The sequence below is a fragment of the Watersipora subatra genome, chromosome 2 (genome assembly GCF_963576615.1).
Source record: "Watersipora subatra chromosome 2, tzWatSuba1.1, whole genome shotgun sequence".
NCBI lineage: Eukaryota > Metazoa > Bryozoa > Gymnolaemata > Cheilostomatida > Watersiporidae > Watersipora > Watersipora subatra.
In genome coordinates this window covers 45,389,398-45,405,467 of record NC_088709.1, presented here as the reverse complement: position 1 = coordinate 45,405,467, position 16,070 = coordinate 45,389,398, and the positions used below count along the sequence as shown (strand labels likewise).

Genomic DNA, 16,070 nt, shown 5'->3' with positions numbered 1-16,070 from the left:
AATAGTCCACTTGACCACACACATGCCCACCTGTAGACAAGCTATGAAACAGAATAGGCTAATTACACAAAACTTCTTGTCCTGGTGGTCGGTTGAAACTATATGCAAGTTAAAAAAATATTGTTAAAGGCAGGAAATTATGTCACACTATGTGAGCTCTTGCAATTACGGAAGATTTCACTATCCCGCAAGCAATAAATGTCAAACTAAAGCTATTATGGACTGATCTTTTGCTTAAGTTGAGCATTACGTCGGGTGGGGATGACTGGCTTTCTCTATCGAGGAGTTCAGAAGAGGTCACTGAGTCTACAAAGTTAATTATACATGAAATTAGCCTGATTATGTTTGTCCCTCAGTCGGATCTTCAGAATTGCATGTGTGAAACTAATGGAGCATCTTCGAGCGTTTCATGCTGAACTGAATGCACCCATCACTTCATTGACCTCTCAGCACTCCATTGAGCTCTCGGTTCCTAGTTGTCTTACAAAGATTTCTGTATAATGTAGGATCAACGAGCTTCTCCATATATAGCACTAAATTCAATGGATGAATTTGTAACACACATATAATTAAAATGAATAACATCATTAGCTTGCGAGCGTGTCAAGAGATTCATTTACTAATCTCTGCGCTATGTTACTAATCTGTGTACCTATTTGATTAATCTCTGCACCTCTGCTCATAAGCTCTTTACCTACATTGCGAGTATCTGAGCTTGTCTTACCACACACTTGTAGAACTATGATCACGCGCTGTCTATCAACCCGTTTGACTGCAGATGAGTCAGTGCGTATCTTCAATGTAACTTTTCACTTTCGTTATTATTAATGTATGAGCTGTTTTTGTTTACCTTTTATCTATCTACATCAGAATGCCTTTTCAAAACTTCTAAAACCTCCAATATAAAAATATAAATTATTGATCACAGAGAAACTGGCAAGTTTGTTACTACCGTAAAGAAAGTAGAATGGTCGCTGCCATTGCAAGTAGGGTGGTCGCTGCCATTGCAAGTAGGGTAGTCTCTGCCATTGCAAGTAGGGTGGTCACAGGCATGGCAAATAGAGTCATCGCTGGCATAACTAATGAACATGCAAGGCAAAAACCAAGGCTTGAGTGATCAAATCAAATGATTTCCATTCAAAGATGTCTAAAGGTATAATAAAGCCTGTATGCAACAACAAAAATACAAGTATTCTTTTGATTAATATAATTATAATAATAATAATAATAGTTATAGTTATATTGTAACGGTTATATAGTTTGTTATATTGTAACGGTTATATAGTTTGTTATAATGTAACAGTTATATAGTTTGTTATAATGTAACGGTTATATAGTTTGTTATAATGTAACGGTTATATAGTTTGTTATAATGTAACGGTTATATAGTTTGTTATAATGTAATGGTTATATAGTTTGTTATAATGTAACGGTTATATAGTTTGTTATATTGTAACGGTTATATAGTTTGTTATATTGTAACGGTTATATAGTTTGTTATATTGTAACGGTTATATAGTTTGTTATAATGTAACGGTTTGGCCAAGATGGAGTATAACCAGCACAGCTCTCTTCTGCGCTGTCAAAAAGTTCAGCTAAATTCTACTGGGTGTTTATGCATTTACTTTTTTAACTTTTTGATGACAAACACATGTTTGAGACCAACCCAAGGATTGGTCTCCAAAAGTTGCCAGTGGATCTGTGATTCATATTAAAATACCAGATATGAAGTCAGCTTTTTATGAATAATCATGGGGAACTTTCCAATGTAATCTTGGCTATAATAGAAGTATTGTTCGTCTATCCGTCTGGTTGAATCTACGGCTAGAAGTTAGGATGAAACATTGCCTCGTGTGGGGATCAACCTCGTGACATCCAGCCTGCTAGTCTAACACTCTAACACCTGCACCAATTGACAGCCTTTCGGCCAGTCTGAATAATTGTGCATATCGCTATTATCTCTGTCTGTTTTATCGTCCGCCTAATGATTTCTGCAGCACACTAGACTGCTGGAAACAATTTAAAAGTTGGAAAGTCAGCAAATTGGCTGACTGCCAACCAGTAAGATAAAATCTTGCCAACTGAGTAGAGCTATTTATAATCCAGAAAACTTCCGATGGTATTTAGTTTGGTGTTATTCCATGAGTACGGTCTTACTCATATGGTAAATGCATGTTAGACAAGCACTTGCTGCATATTGTCATCTTCACTATATTGTCATCTTTGCTTATTAATGGTCTGATGAAGTATCTTGGATGACAACTGACATGAAAAATAGCTTCAGTTTTTTATTCTTCTTGCGGAGAGGGCAAAACACCAGCCTCAAATTTCACATCAGATCAATGGGAATATTGCATAAGAGTGGAACGGCAGTGTTCAGAGCAGACAGTATAGCCTGCAAGTTTAATTATAATCTTCAACTGTGACAGAAATGAATAATGCAAAAGTGTCAAAGCAGAAGGCTGACACTTGTGTGCATAATAGCTGAGAGTACCTGCCTAGCCTCGCCATTGGCTGCCCTTAGATTCAAGTGCTTGCAGTATATCTATGCCTGCTCAGGCTAGCTGCTGCCCATTGGCTCTTCACATCCTCTCGTCGCTATTCGATATTCTCTCGTGTATAATTTATACTTGGCACATATCAGGCTACGACTCTGACACTAGGCTCAGCAAATCCTGCGCCTGCCTTGAGTGCGTTCTAGTGTTTGTTTCGTCAAAACCTAAACAAATTTGTCTATGGATTAATTTAAACCTAATGCTGACATACATTGAATATAGCCCGCTGTCGTGTAGTAAATAACGTATAGCTGTCAACAGACGAGTATTCACTGACCACCGGATCTGCATTTAGCTCTCACGCAGCACGAGCACCGCTACGGATACAAAGAGGTGAGTAGAATGATAAGGAATGCAGTATAGTAAAACTATGTTCAGCCGTTGAATGTGTTAGTGTAAATGCTAGACACTGCCAAAGCGCTTGTTTCATTTTTAACCTGCAGGTGATTATATCATAGAATTCTACTTGGTAAATAGTTTCATTACAATGTCATTACTGTTTATGAGCTAAAACTCTGAAGGCTATTTCTAAAAGTTCAGATGTTGACCAGTTTGAACCTTTTTAGGTATCGATAGTTTTTGGAGTTGATCGGAATAGGCCTTACCAACTGTACAGTCTCGACCATTTTAGAACTTGGTCATTTCCTGCCTCAACCATTTTAGTTTTGGATCCATCCAGATTGCGAAGATTTTGGTCTTTTCAAGGTGACCAAAAATGAGTTTAATATTTTCTGCTCTAGACCATTTTAGGCTTTGGTCATTAAATTCTTGACCATTTTAGATTTTAGCTATTTTTGATTTTATTCATTTTTTGCCTCGACCATTTTAGTAATAATTATTTTAGCTCATCTTTGGTATTAACATGGAGACTGGCAGCTTGTTTCAAAAACATCGATTGCTGTAAAATACAAATGGCGTTAGTTTTTGCGTCATAAATCCGAGAAAATGTATTACTATTGATCACGTCTGTACAAATCTGATTACCTCTACTTGTAATTGAGTGCTACTTAGCAAATCAATCCATATATTCCAGAGCACTACAGACCCTCGCCCTAACTCCTGCCCCTCTCTCGCTACAGCTCATGCTGACAGTTAGTGAAAATGGCTAAAAAGACAGTTTTGCTGTTGTCCATCTTCATCCTCCCGATTACACTAGAAGGAAGTGACAGATTTTCTCCAAGACAATGTGAAGAAATTACGATTCCCATGTGTAAGGGCATCGGCTACAATGAAACGTACATGCCAAACCAGTTTAATCACGACAACCAAGAGGAAGCTGGCTTAGAGGTTCACCAGTTTTGGCCTCTCGTTGAAATTCAGTGCTCTGCAGACTTGCAGTTCTTTCTATGCAGCATTTACACACCCATTTGTGTGGATAACTACCAGAAGAACTTGCCAGCGTGTCGGAGCGTTTGCGAAAGAGCAAAGTCGGGCTGTGCTCCGCTGATGCAACAATATGGGTTTGTGTGGCCAGAAAGAATGAGGTGTGAAGACTTGCCTGAATACGGAGACAGCGAGAATCTCTGTATGGATTTTAATTCATCCTCAACGCAGACGACGGAAAAGCCTCTCGTATCTCTGCCGCCTTCTTTACCGGGCAAACCAGATGCACCTTCGAAACCGGGTGGCATAGCCTCAGACCTATTTCCAGGTATTTTGATTCTTTCTAAATTATTAGTATCTCTTTGAAATGGTTCAATTTCTATTTAAAACGTGTGAAAATTGTTGAGAACTTTTTGAACATCTCACATTGAAATTGAGGAAATTGAGTTCCAGTATGAAGGTACAAATCATGGAAATTTTAAAGCTGTTAGTCTTTTTATCAAAGATAGAGAATGTTCAAGGGTATGTTTGAGCTTTAATACGAATGAAAATACTTTAATATGCTGAAATGCTAAATGTTGCTATCACATTTTCATACTCAGTCAGATTTTATGAAAATTCAACCGAGAGTGCCTTTGACTAAAATTAATCGATCTTGTAATCTTTCCACAGTTATCAAAAAATTTATTCTTCGTTGTAACGCAATCATAAAACAAAAAGTTGATAAAAACAAACCAGCAATAAATTGAGAACGCGTTTTTAAAAAATTGGATAATATAACAAGTATATATACACAAAAACTTATCAGGAAAGCAAATTTTTTAAACTTTCAATTCTGGTTTGCTACGCAGTAAAACAGATCCTATGTATGTTTAGTAGTACAATCGCTTTTGGAAGTAAGCATAAAATAACAAACTATTTATATTTCTATATGTATAATATTTCTATATATTATACGTGTATTTCTTTATGATTACTGGTCAAAATATAAAGTGGAACTAGTTAAACTAATACACTCATAGACTTTGTCCTTAAATTTCTTACTAAAATTATGTTTATTAAGAACTCTCTAAAACAGAAATCTTTTAATAACGTATGATACATTCCTGCACTCATACAATCTATAATTTCTTTTGTTTTGTACTAAATGACTTGGCTATTACTCCCTCTAATTACAAAGTTTCTACCCAACCCAGCTGCCAGTCGCCTTTATCTTTTAATTGGTGAGAATTATCTTCTCTACTCAAAATATTTCGTAAGCTCAGCCTTTGTTCCAGACTGACCCTCCGCTGTGTCACAGTTTAACTGTCCCCTCAGCGAGGGTTAGTCAATTCATTTGTTTTTCTAATCCTGCGAGATGCATTAAAAACAATTGCTCCTAATACAGCCAGGGCTCACATAAACAGACTGGCACTATAAATAGTGTTTTGTCAGCTGGGTGTTGATTCGAAATGCAGCAATCAATGACATTTAAAAAAAATGTTTTGTTTATTAATTGATATGAGATACCAGAGGCTTTCAGCATAGCCCACAATACTTCTTGTTAGTAATTGATGACATTTTGATTGGATTTTTTTGGGTATTTTTGCATAATTTATTTAAATTTTCAATTTGTGTTTACAGAAGTATAAAGTATCAATGACTTGGTTGTAGCTGTCTAATACGTAATTTATCATATATTTAGCATGTCAATATTTGCAATAATAATAATAATACGAAAACATAATCTTTATTATAATAAGAGCTGCATTTGTCTTTCATTCTTTTCAAAGCCACATTTTGAGATTAACAAAAAGGTTATATCCGAAAAGGTTACATCCAAAAAAGTTACATCCACTTTTTACTCCCAACTTTTAACAATTATGGTTATATTTTATTACAGATTATTATGTTAAAATACTGTTGCTTGTTATAAGTTAATTAATGTTTTTCTTGGTTATACCACCATTCAATATTGTGCAAGCTATTTAAGTTGTAACAAGTACTAGTTAAAACTCATCTAGTGCTGACAGTCATACAATATATATATATTTTAACAGGCACTTTAAAAACTCAGCTTATGACTTCCTTTAAACTTATGACCTCCTCTACATGCAAATTTTTTCACAATATGATGTGAAATTTGAGCATACATGTATATTTTTTTAACATACAGGGAAGCTCTTTATGTTATTTCTTGATGAGTTATTTCTCGATGAGTTATGTATAGTTGTTACACTTGCCGATCTTTCATAGCACTCCAGAATGCCAGGGTACTAGTAATAACAATAATATAAATTGCAAAAGGCAGATAGAAATATATTTACAAAGTATTCTTTTCAAAATGTACGAATGTGATCTCATAGCGCCTTCACACATCCCCTGAATATTTTAATCAGTCATTCATTTGGCTTACCACTATAGTGTCACTACTCTAGAGAAACTGGGTGTTTCATTTTTGTGTCAGATGGAAACCATATACCTTTGACATGCCTGGACCCTTTTGACACTTGGCTTTTTTATAATATTTAATAAGCTCTGAAACAGTTGGAAGACCTTGGACAGTATATTGAGCGTGTGAAGGCGATAGCTTGGAATATGTAGAGGAACATAATACTAAAGGAACATTTACAATCATTTCAAAGTTCAAATGATAAACATGCGTATTGTAACTGAATATCCAGATCAGTCAGTTATGTTTAATATGATTATACTTGTTTTTGAGATGCTCTCAGCTGCCAAGTTGCAGATTAGTTTAGTTGAAGCCTGTGGTCTATCAATTTCATCAAATTCTGTGCTCTAGAAATCTAGTGGAAACTTGCGCTCTAGAAGCTTTGTTGAGCTAGCAATTATATTAAAGCCTGTGTTTTAATAATTCAGTTGAAGCCTATGGTCTATCAATTTCATCAAAATCTGCGTTCTAGAAGTCTAGTCAAAGCCTGTGCTCTGGCAAGTTCATTAAAGCCTTTCCACTAGCTAAGCAGCTGAAGCACGTGCTCTCATAAACCCGTTATTGGTCAGCCAAACAACTATGACTGAATCAATTAAACCTGAGAAGGGAGTTTCACAAAACTAAAGATAATTGCATGATCTTAAATTGGAGAACCGCTTTATTATCTCACACCATAGTAAGAGGCAAATACATTGCATGTCTGCTCTCCGTTAAAGTAACACGCAATGTCATTGTCACAGCGTGATCAACAGCCTTTTCAAGACATGGCAGAAAATCGTTTTACTCTGACAAACTATCCTTAGCTTCCCACTCCGTGAGCTCTTGTGGATGTATGAAATATTTACAGTGTTTATCAACCCATAGCATGTTAGAAAATGTCTGTTTCCATGTAGACTTTGATCTAAAGAACCTAAACAAGGAATTTCCTGACATCTTAAACATAGACGGACTCTCTAATGCGATATCTAGAGTACCGACCTGCAACAAGAAATGTGCCTGCTGGAGTCCACTTCTATACTTGGAGAAAGGTACCCTCTAAACTCTTATGCTATTTTTCAGCAAAAGGTTTATGAAAAAGTACTGCTATTTTTTCAACTTCAAGTAAATCTTGAATGCTGAGAATGTTATGCCACCAGAAGCTAACCATGTCTGCTTGCATACCTGCCACTAGCACCTGTCACCAGTACCTGTCACCAGTACTTGTCACTAGTACCTGTCCCCAGTACCTGTCACCAGTACCCGCCATCAGTATCTGCCACTAGTACCTGTCAGCAGTACCTGTCACGAGTACTTTTCACCAGGACCTGTTGTCACTAGTAACTGTCACTAGTACTTGCCACCAGTAACTGTCACTAGTACCTGTCATTAGTACCTGTCACTAGTACCTGTCACTAGTACCTGTCACTAGTACCTGTCACTAGTACCTGCCACTAGCACCTGTCACCAGTACCTGTCACCAGTACCCGTCATCAGTACTTGCCACTAATACCTGTCACTAGTACCTGTCACTAGTACCTGTCACTAGTACCTGTTACTAGTACCTGTCACTAGTACCTGTCACTAGTACCTGTCACCAGTACCTGTCACTAGTGCCTGTCACTAGTGCCTGTCACTAGTACCTGTCACTAGTGCCTGTCACTAGTACCTGTCACTAGTACCTGTCACCAGTACCTAAACGTGTTTCTTCTAACTTAATTGAGTTGCGGCATACAAAATTGTTCACCTATAAAATAATAGAATTGTTTGAGACAATTCTGCTATTTCATAGAGGTGACATCTGCTAGATTGTTTAAAAGTAAGTTGCTTTTAAACAATCTAGGAAAGTGTATTGTGGTACACAGGCTACACGTTTTCAGGCTAGTTTAACATGGTGATTCAAGCTAGCCAGTTTTTGTGATGCTAACTTAATGGCTTTGTTAATTCAACTTTGTTTTCAACTTGTAAAGGCTATTAGGTGTTAAAATAACAGTCAGAATTTTTGCACAGATGTCTGTTGTGTCCCCAAAAATACCGGACTCATATAATATGTAGGCTCAAAACTGCTGCCAAATTTGATGAGCCCCTCACACTGAGTCATACTAAGTGATGGAAAAATAAAACAGCTTTGTTTTAAATACCAACTTTCATTTCTACCAGTATGTCTCAATTTGACGGCATTCTGCTGTGACGGCAGACAGCATTATTGCGTTTACACAAAAATGCTTATGACCCCCTCCACAGCGTCTTGATATAACTACACTGTGAACATTCATCAGCTGTTCTCTCTTGAAACTATTATTGATCAAAAAGAAGGAAAGTCTAAATTTTATTTAGTCCTAATTGAATAATAAAAAAAAATTTTTGTTGCCAATTTTAAGCTACTCTTTTCACCTTTTTTATGTTAAAACTATTATTATAAGTTGCAAGAAAAAAGTAAAACCCAAAGGTGTATAAAATTAATATGTTTTTTATCATAACATTCCAATTGCTATGTTCTATAAAATCTTTCTAGTGTATTAGACAAACTCACTAGGTATGTTATTTTCCAAACGAAATAAACATGAACTTTGCACCTATATACTTTTTTTGTTCTTTTTGGCTTCTTCGTCAATTTTGTTTTTTTATATAAAATATTGATAAATAACATCAGAGTTAATTAGACTCTAAGGTTGTCAAATAGACTGAGTTTTAATATTCAGTTAAAGGTCAGACTGGAGCAGCTTGCATATTGTAATAAAAGGCACACTGGAGTTGCCTAATTTATATATGCGTTTAACGACACCTATCAACAAATTACCATAGATTAAAACTTATATAACTAAGTTGCCTATTTTTATACCTTCTTTATGTTTGTCATTGTATCTAAGAAGCTTTTTAGATAACAGATGTTTGCACTGCTTCTTGCGCATTAGCACACCAATAAACTAATTATTATATTAACAAACTGATGCATTAGCACACTAATGCGTTAGCACACTAATGCATTAGCACACTAATGCATTAGCACACTAATGCATTAGCACACTAATACATTAGCACACTAATGCATTAGCACACTGATGCATTAACACACTAATACATTAGCACACTAATGCATTATCACACTAATGCATTAGCACACTAATGCATTAGCACACTAATGCATTAGCACACTAATGTATTAGCACACTAATGCATTAGCACACTAATGCGTTAGCACACTAATGCATTAGCACACTAATGTATTAGCACACTAATGCATTAGCACACTAATGCATTAGCACACTAATGCATTAAAACACTAATGCATTAGCACACTAATGCATTATCACACTAATGCATTAGCACACTAATGCATTATCACACTAATGTATTAGCACACTAATGCATTAGCACACTAATGCATTAGCAAACGGGAGCCTTAACTTTTTCACCACTGCGCTAAATTCGCTATTCTGACCCAATTAATTTAAATTGATTTTTGAAAGTTTAATATACCGCTAGTATTTATGCAACATCTCGAGAATCAATGCATATATTGTTTTAATGTAACATACGTCATAGCAAGAACAAAATTTTTTCCAAGAAAACTATAAATAAGCTTAGTGTAATCCACTCTCGCAAAATTTTTGATGGTTCCGTTGCATTGAACGAACTTGGTGAATTTGCCACGATGGCAGTTATCTGGTCTTCCTGGTAGCAAAATTGAAGAAAATGGATATGTTTAGCAAAAATAATTTGATAAGTTGCACATGATTGTTAACAAGGTTGTTTCGTTGGAGACAAAACTTGATTGGTCTAGCTAATGCGTAGGCTTCGTAATAAAAAGAAAAGTGAAACTCTATTGACTAGCCGAATCATCGGCTGACAGTTTGAACTTCTATTACCGCGATTGCTGATAGGTGATTGCTGATAGGTGATTGCTGACGGCGGTCGGCTCACGGTAATAGGGGAAGAGTTAATAAAATAGCACATTAGTATTTAGCTCACTAATGTACTAGCCATGTAATGCATCAGTTCAATAAAGCATTAATGCACTAACACGCTAACATATTAGTGCATTAATTAGTTAGTTCACTAGCATGATCTACTTATCCAGTAATTGATAACCTAATAGCTGCAATATGTAGAACATAAACAGTGGTGTTAGCCATATTAAGAACACAGCAATAAACTGTGTGGACTATTAATCATCATTTGCACAGTGATGTTCATGAAATACGTAAGCATCTACTTAAAGATGAAGTTGTACATGATTTTTTAGTAGATTTATCAGAAAGTGTCGGTCGGTATTTTCTATCATTTGTGATTACTTTTTGTTTGAGGTGATCTGACCGTCGAAATGTTTCAAGGTTAAAACATTCAAAACTTTTTAACATTTACAAATTTAAAACATTCAAACTTTATCGCGATTCAAATGCTTAAAAAATAAGTACATGCCAAATGACATGACTAGTTGTTATCATTGGTTAATATCGGCTATTGCGTTCAAGTTGATGCGTTACACGTCTGTATTATATCGGCCTCTTTGCAACTTTAATGCTTTTTGCAGCATAATAAAATTTTGCTTGATCTGAGTGTTTTAGCTATGACCAAGCTTTGTTGATTTTAAACTTGGGTTTTTTGTGACGTAATTTATCTTTGTCGGTCATCTTTATAAACAATTTTATCGTTAAAGCATAAGGATTTTGCAATAAATAATTGAAAACGATGCTTTCGTTTGCAATTTATTTTATTATAGTATCAAAACAACACCAAAAAGTACTAGTAAATAAAAGAAAAACGATGGTTTCTACAAATTTGGCGGATTTTTTGTGAACGAGCGCATGTGCAAACGGCTTGATGACGTAAAAAAACGATGGATTGGAAACATCCTGACAATCAGATCACCTCAAATATCATAAACACTCGCGATTGACAATAAAATACTGATAAAAAAATACTAAACTTTGGTGTAAGTTCAATTTTACAGATGGATTATTTAAAAATAGAATATAAAGTAAAGGGCGATAAGACGCACTTTTAATTAATGACATCACAATTGCCATCAGAAAAAAGAATGTTATTTAAAATACTTACATCAGAAATAGTCAATGTTGGGTAAAATGTGCAGATGTATGTAAGATATTAATTTTGTTTGTAGAGTCACGCTACTATAATGAAGTCAGCACAGCAGGAATATCCAACTGCGCCATGGGCTGCCATGGAGCTTATTTTACAGATGAAGCAAGAAAGTTCGCAGTATTCTGGATCGGTTCGTGGAGCATCCTCTGCTGTGTATCAACTCTTCTCACAGTCATCACCTTCTTTATAGACATGCAGAGGTTTGAGTATCCGGAGAGACCAATCATATTCCTCAGCGGGTGTTACCTCATGGTCTCCATTGGTTACATCATTCGTCTTATTATTGGACACGAGGCTGTAGCATGCGATGGCGAACTTATTAGATATGAAACAACAGGCCCTGCTGTTTGCACAACTGTGTTTCTCTTAGTCTATTTTTTTGGTATGGCTTCTTCCATATGGTGGGTGATTCTGACCTTCACCTGGTTTCTTGCCGCAGGCCTCAAATGGGGTCAAGAAGCAATTTCTAGCTATTCACAGTACTTCCATCTCATCGCCTGGCTAGTGCCATCTATTAAGGCCATTGCGATCATAGCTACCAACAACATCGACGGCGACCATGTCGCAGGGATATGTTACGTTGGAAACCAAAACATGACTAATCTACGAGGATTTGTTTTAGGGCCGCTTATACTGTATCTTCTGCTTGGTACTTCCTTTTTAGTTGCCGGCTTCGTCAGCCTTTTCCGAATAAGAGATGCGATCCGGCAGCAGGGTCATCCTAGAACAGAAAAGTTAGAAAAGCTGATGATAAGAATCGGCATTTTTTCTGTATTGTACACTGTTCCTGCAACGATTGTGATAGCGTGCCATTTCTATGAGCAACATTATAGAGCCGAATGGGACAGAACTATTACGTGCCCGTGTGACAATTCAAGTGCCAAACCAGAGTACTCAGTGTACATGCTCAAATACTTCATGTGTTTAGCAGTTGGTATTACTTCGGGCTTTTGGGTATGGTCTGGAAAAACTCTCACCTCCTGGAGAAATATTTCGCCGAAATGTGCCTGCTGCCGAACAGCAGCCGACAAAAATAAGTATGCGACAGTTACTTACACAACAACAACAATGCTGGCTCCCTCTTCAGCTCCACTCGCTAGCAACAAAGGAAGTACTTATACTGTTCCAAGTCATACTCCTAGTCATGTATAAGTTACACCCAGTGTGGGAGTTATCTTTCCTCTGATAAAACTAACTGAATACTCTTCCATTGACTACACTAACTTTTTCACAGCAGTTTTATAGTATTTTAAGAATTTCTCTGCTGTTTTATTCAAGCTCTTATAACAGAATTGCATTTTGAGATTGTCATTTTAAAATATTCTCAATGTATGAATTGCCAGTGTTTTTCACAAGGTATTTAATACTATTCTTATACTATTTTATATACAGCAAGTTGGAACTTGCTCTCTGCTGAAGAGCTGCCTAATCAACTGTTAATATATGTCAACAATTCAAGTACTCCATGGCGTAACAGTGATGCAACAGAGCAACAATAGTGGTTAAAGATGGGAGGCATTTTCAGTTAATTCCTAACATATCAATATCAAAACTGTCAGGCCGACAGCAACTTGGAACCTGTTGATTCATAAAATAGTTCATTTGTCTATTGCAAAAACAAGCATTTAAAGATCTATGGTTACCCTTTTAGTTTCAGGGTGTTTCTGATAAGAAACCAACAAATTTTTACATTTATATAAGTACCAGAAACACTAATGACCACTACATAGATATTTACTTGAATAAAATGAATAAATCAAAAAAAAAGATTTGCGTTTATGGCCTACTTTTTTCTTTCACTAGAATGAAACAAGAAATTATTTGCAATATACTATGATGATGCTTGCACCATTCCATCTAATAAATTCCAATTTTATTATAAAATGAGAACTTGAATTGGTCCAAGCTAAATGAGAAGCGACAATACCTTTTCAAGGAGAATATGATTTATTAAAAGAGAAATAATCATTCAATCATAATCAATGTCATATTGACCAGATTCAACCACACTTATTTTTTTATCTAGCTCGTGTCGACGAGCCTTAAGTGTATATATAGCATGCTTTTTCATACAGCTAATGAAACTTTTTAATTGCCTTAGTCTAAAAATCCATCTAATAGCAGGCTTCTGGATAGTTTCTAGGTTATCTATTAAGGATTTATTACATAGTGACGAAACCTGACAGGCGTATTCAAGATTCGGCCTCACTATGCTTGAATAAATTGTGAGGCACAATTTGTCAAAAAAACAGCAGTTGGCCGACTTTTGATTTGGTTTCTTCCTTGTTAGCTTACCATATAAGAGAATATGACAACAAAATAAAAATAATCGGCTACGTATATAAGTTATACAAATTTCAGTGTTTGTTGTTGGTCTGTCATTTGTGTGTCTAGCTATAGCGATAGTTTTTGGAATGAAAAATCTGCGTTGCACTGGATTTGAAACTGTTAGGTCAAACGGTTACATTTCTATAAAATAGCTTAATTGTGGCCATATTCATTACATCGGTTAAAGTATGCACTCCTGAAGCACTTACGCAACTGATTACATTGCGGCTATGATTACAAACCATTTCTTTCTTTCAACGAATAGCTTGGGTTCTGAGAGCTAACAGGGCATTAAAATAACTTATGTAATCATATGGTTTTGAGTTTATATCATCTTTTTCAATACTCTGCCTATTTCAGACGATATTCAGTTGAGGTTATATTTAGTCAGGACAATGCTGTGTTATAGAAGTAATTGAACAGGCTTGTATTTGTTCGAACAGGCTATCTGTTAATTACGAATGTATGTGATTCACACAAAAAGTGAATTAAGATAAAATACACCAAAATTGCCCTATCAACCAACATACATTTGCTTCCACGTAACTGAAGGTGTCCGGTGTGATGAATTTTGCATTACAGCAATCACCTGTTTAGCCTCAAAGTAATTACTGAAGGGTACCATGAGATAAGATAACTCTTAGTAGGCAAGCAAAATACTTAGACAGTTGGAAACATGATTGAGTAAACATCTGCACACATAATTATAACGCATAAAACAGATGTAAATGATATGAACCTATAAAATTACTGCGGTAATAAGGCCTGTAACTTGTACACAAAACTGCCAGCGAATCTCGTGTACCAGGATAGAGCCATAAAACTGGAGAGTTTGACCCTACGATGTTACAAAATACTCATTCGCTGCTAGTCTTAATTGAATTATTTTGAACTGTTCCGTCAAGAGCAACCTAGATTGCTGCTGTACATTGGCACTGATGTCAAAAGAGTTTACCATGAAAGGCACAATGTACAGGTCGGTAGGTACGGCGGCAGTAAGAGGTAAAGAAGGACAGGTAGAACTAGGCAATAGATATAAAAAGAGGATATGACACTCTCCTCTCAAGCTCTATCTTGCTCTTCCATCACCCGTACTGTATCACCAAAACAAAATTTCCGTAATGTGTACCACAAAAAGTTGACGCGCCATTCATGTAATTTACTTTTCACTAAACTCTGTAAAGGTGAAGGACAATAGCAAAGTCGGGTCATTAGATACACGGGTGTATGTTGCTTTACTTTACTCATTCATTTTTGAGTTAGGGAGCCTAAGCAAGAAGGTGAATACTTACGTTGATGTAACCACCTCATATTTTATTGTCCGCAATTGTTTTCTCCTCTTATTAATATTATCAATGATAATAATTCTAATTAAAATAACATTATTAATAATCTAAAATAAATAACCAATGAGTTAGCAGGACTACAATTATTGTGTGTTTGGTACTAGTGTGCATCTGATATGTAGGAATGATTGCCTACTCGTGTCGAATCTTGTATTTGAAGCCCGGTTTACTGCTGTAGTTTGTCATAAAACCCATACTTTTAAAATTGCTATATCTCAAAACTGAGAGTCAATCAGCCTTTTTGATGTGAACTGGTATAAACAATACAATGTATATCCTTATTTATCTCCTTTGTGTTTACGTGTAGCCATTAGATGTGTATAATAGGACTAGAATTTATGTAATCAAGTGTTGAGGGCAGGGCCTGTTTGCTACTAACTGCAAATCATAATAGTTGACACATCAGCTTTACCTCCTTGAACTTTCTAAGGCCTGCCCTCTGGGGTATAAATGCTTTTGGATGTATGATTATATTTATTTTTATACACAATACAAAACAAATTACAACATCCTCTGCATCTTTTTACAAGCAATACTTAGCTAGCACTACCTCGTCTACACTAGTACCAGAATTTACATGTACAATGCACCAACGAGCGTCATCTTTCATAAGTCACTATGTTGACAATATTGTGATGGAAAAGCATCGCGAACGAAGCCGGTGCCGGCGTGATGATTGGTTGCCGGGCCGAGCCTCTCCCTTATGCTCAGCGGTCTGGCCGACGAGAGAGGGCAAAGATGACTCAGCAGTCCATGGGTCACATAGGCAGAACGAAGAATAAAGCGTTACGGCGGGAAGCATAAACTGCAAGAGAAGCCAAATGATGAGAAGATTATAAAAGGAAGAGCGTTTTAGAGAAGCAGGCAGAGCATCGCAGTTCCCAGCATATGATAGACATTGTGCATTAGTACTTGTTTATTATTTATGTATGCATGCTTTGACCACTGTTATGATGATGCAAATATATTTATTCTGTAAATATATGTTTATGCTCTGATAACAAG

General features: G+C 36.1%; 1 protein-coding gene across 1 annotated transcript; it reads left to right on the top strand.

Annotated features, from left to right (window-relative positions):
* Positions 1 to 2,650: 2,650 nt before the first annotated feature.
* Positions 2,651 to 12,867, top strand: LOC137388868 (frizzled-5-like). Its single transcript, XM_068075340.1, has 4 exons — positions 2,651 to 2,888; positions 3,589 to 4,206; positions 7,203 to 7,337; positions 11,411 to 12,867. The coding sequence occupies exons 2-4, from the start codon at positions 3,657 to 3,659 to the stop codon at positions 12,541 to 12,543; spliced, it is 1,818 nt and encodes a 605-aa protein (XP_067931441.1). The 5' UTR covers positions 2,651 to 2,888; positions 3,589 to 3,656; the 3' UTR covers positions 12,544 to 12,867.
* Positions 12,868 to 16,070: the final 3,203 nt, after the last annotated feature.

What these genes read in the sequence shown, in the direction of transcription:
- LOC137388868 (XM_068075340.1), top strand. Translation starts at nt 3,657, where the DNA reads ATGGCTAAAAAGACAGTTTTGCTGTTGTCCATCTTCATCCTCCCGATT. An exon ending in AGCCTCAGACCTATTTCCAG is followed by an intron (nt 4,207 to 7,202) that starts GTATTTTGATTC and finishes GTTTCCATGTAG; the next exon opens with ACTTTGATCTAAAGAACCTA. An exon ending in ACTTCTATACTTGGAGAAAG is followed by an intron (nt 7,338 to 11,410) that starts GTACCCTCTAAA and finishes TTTTGTTTGTAG; the next exon opens with AGTCACGCTACTATAATGAA.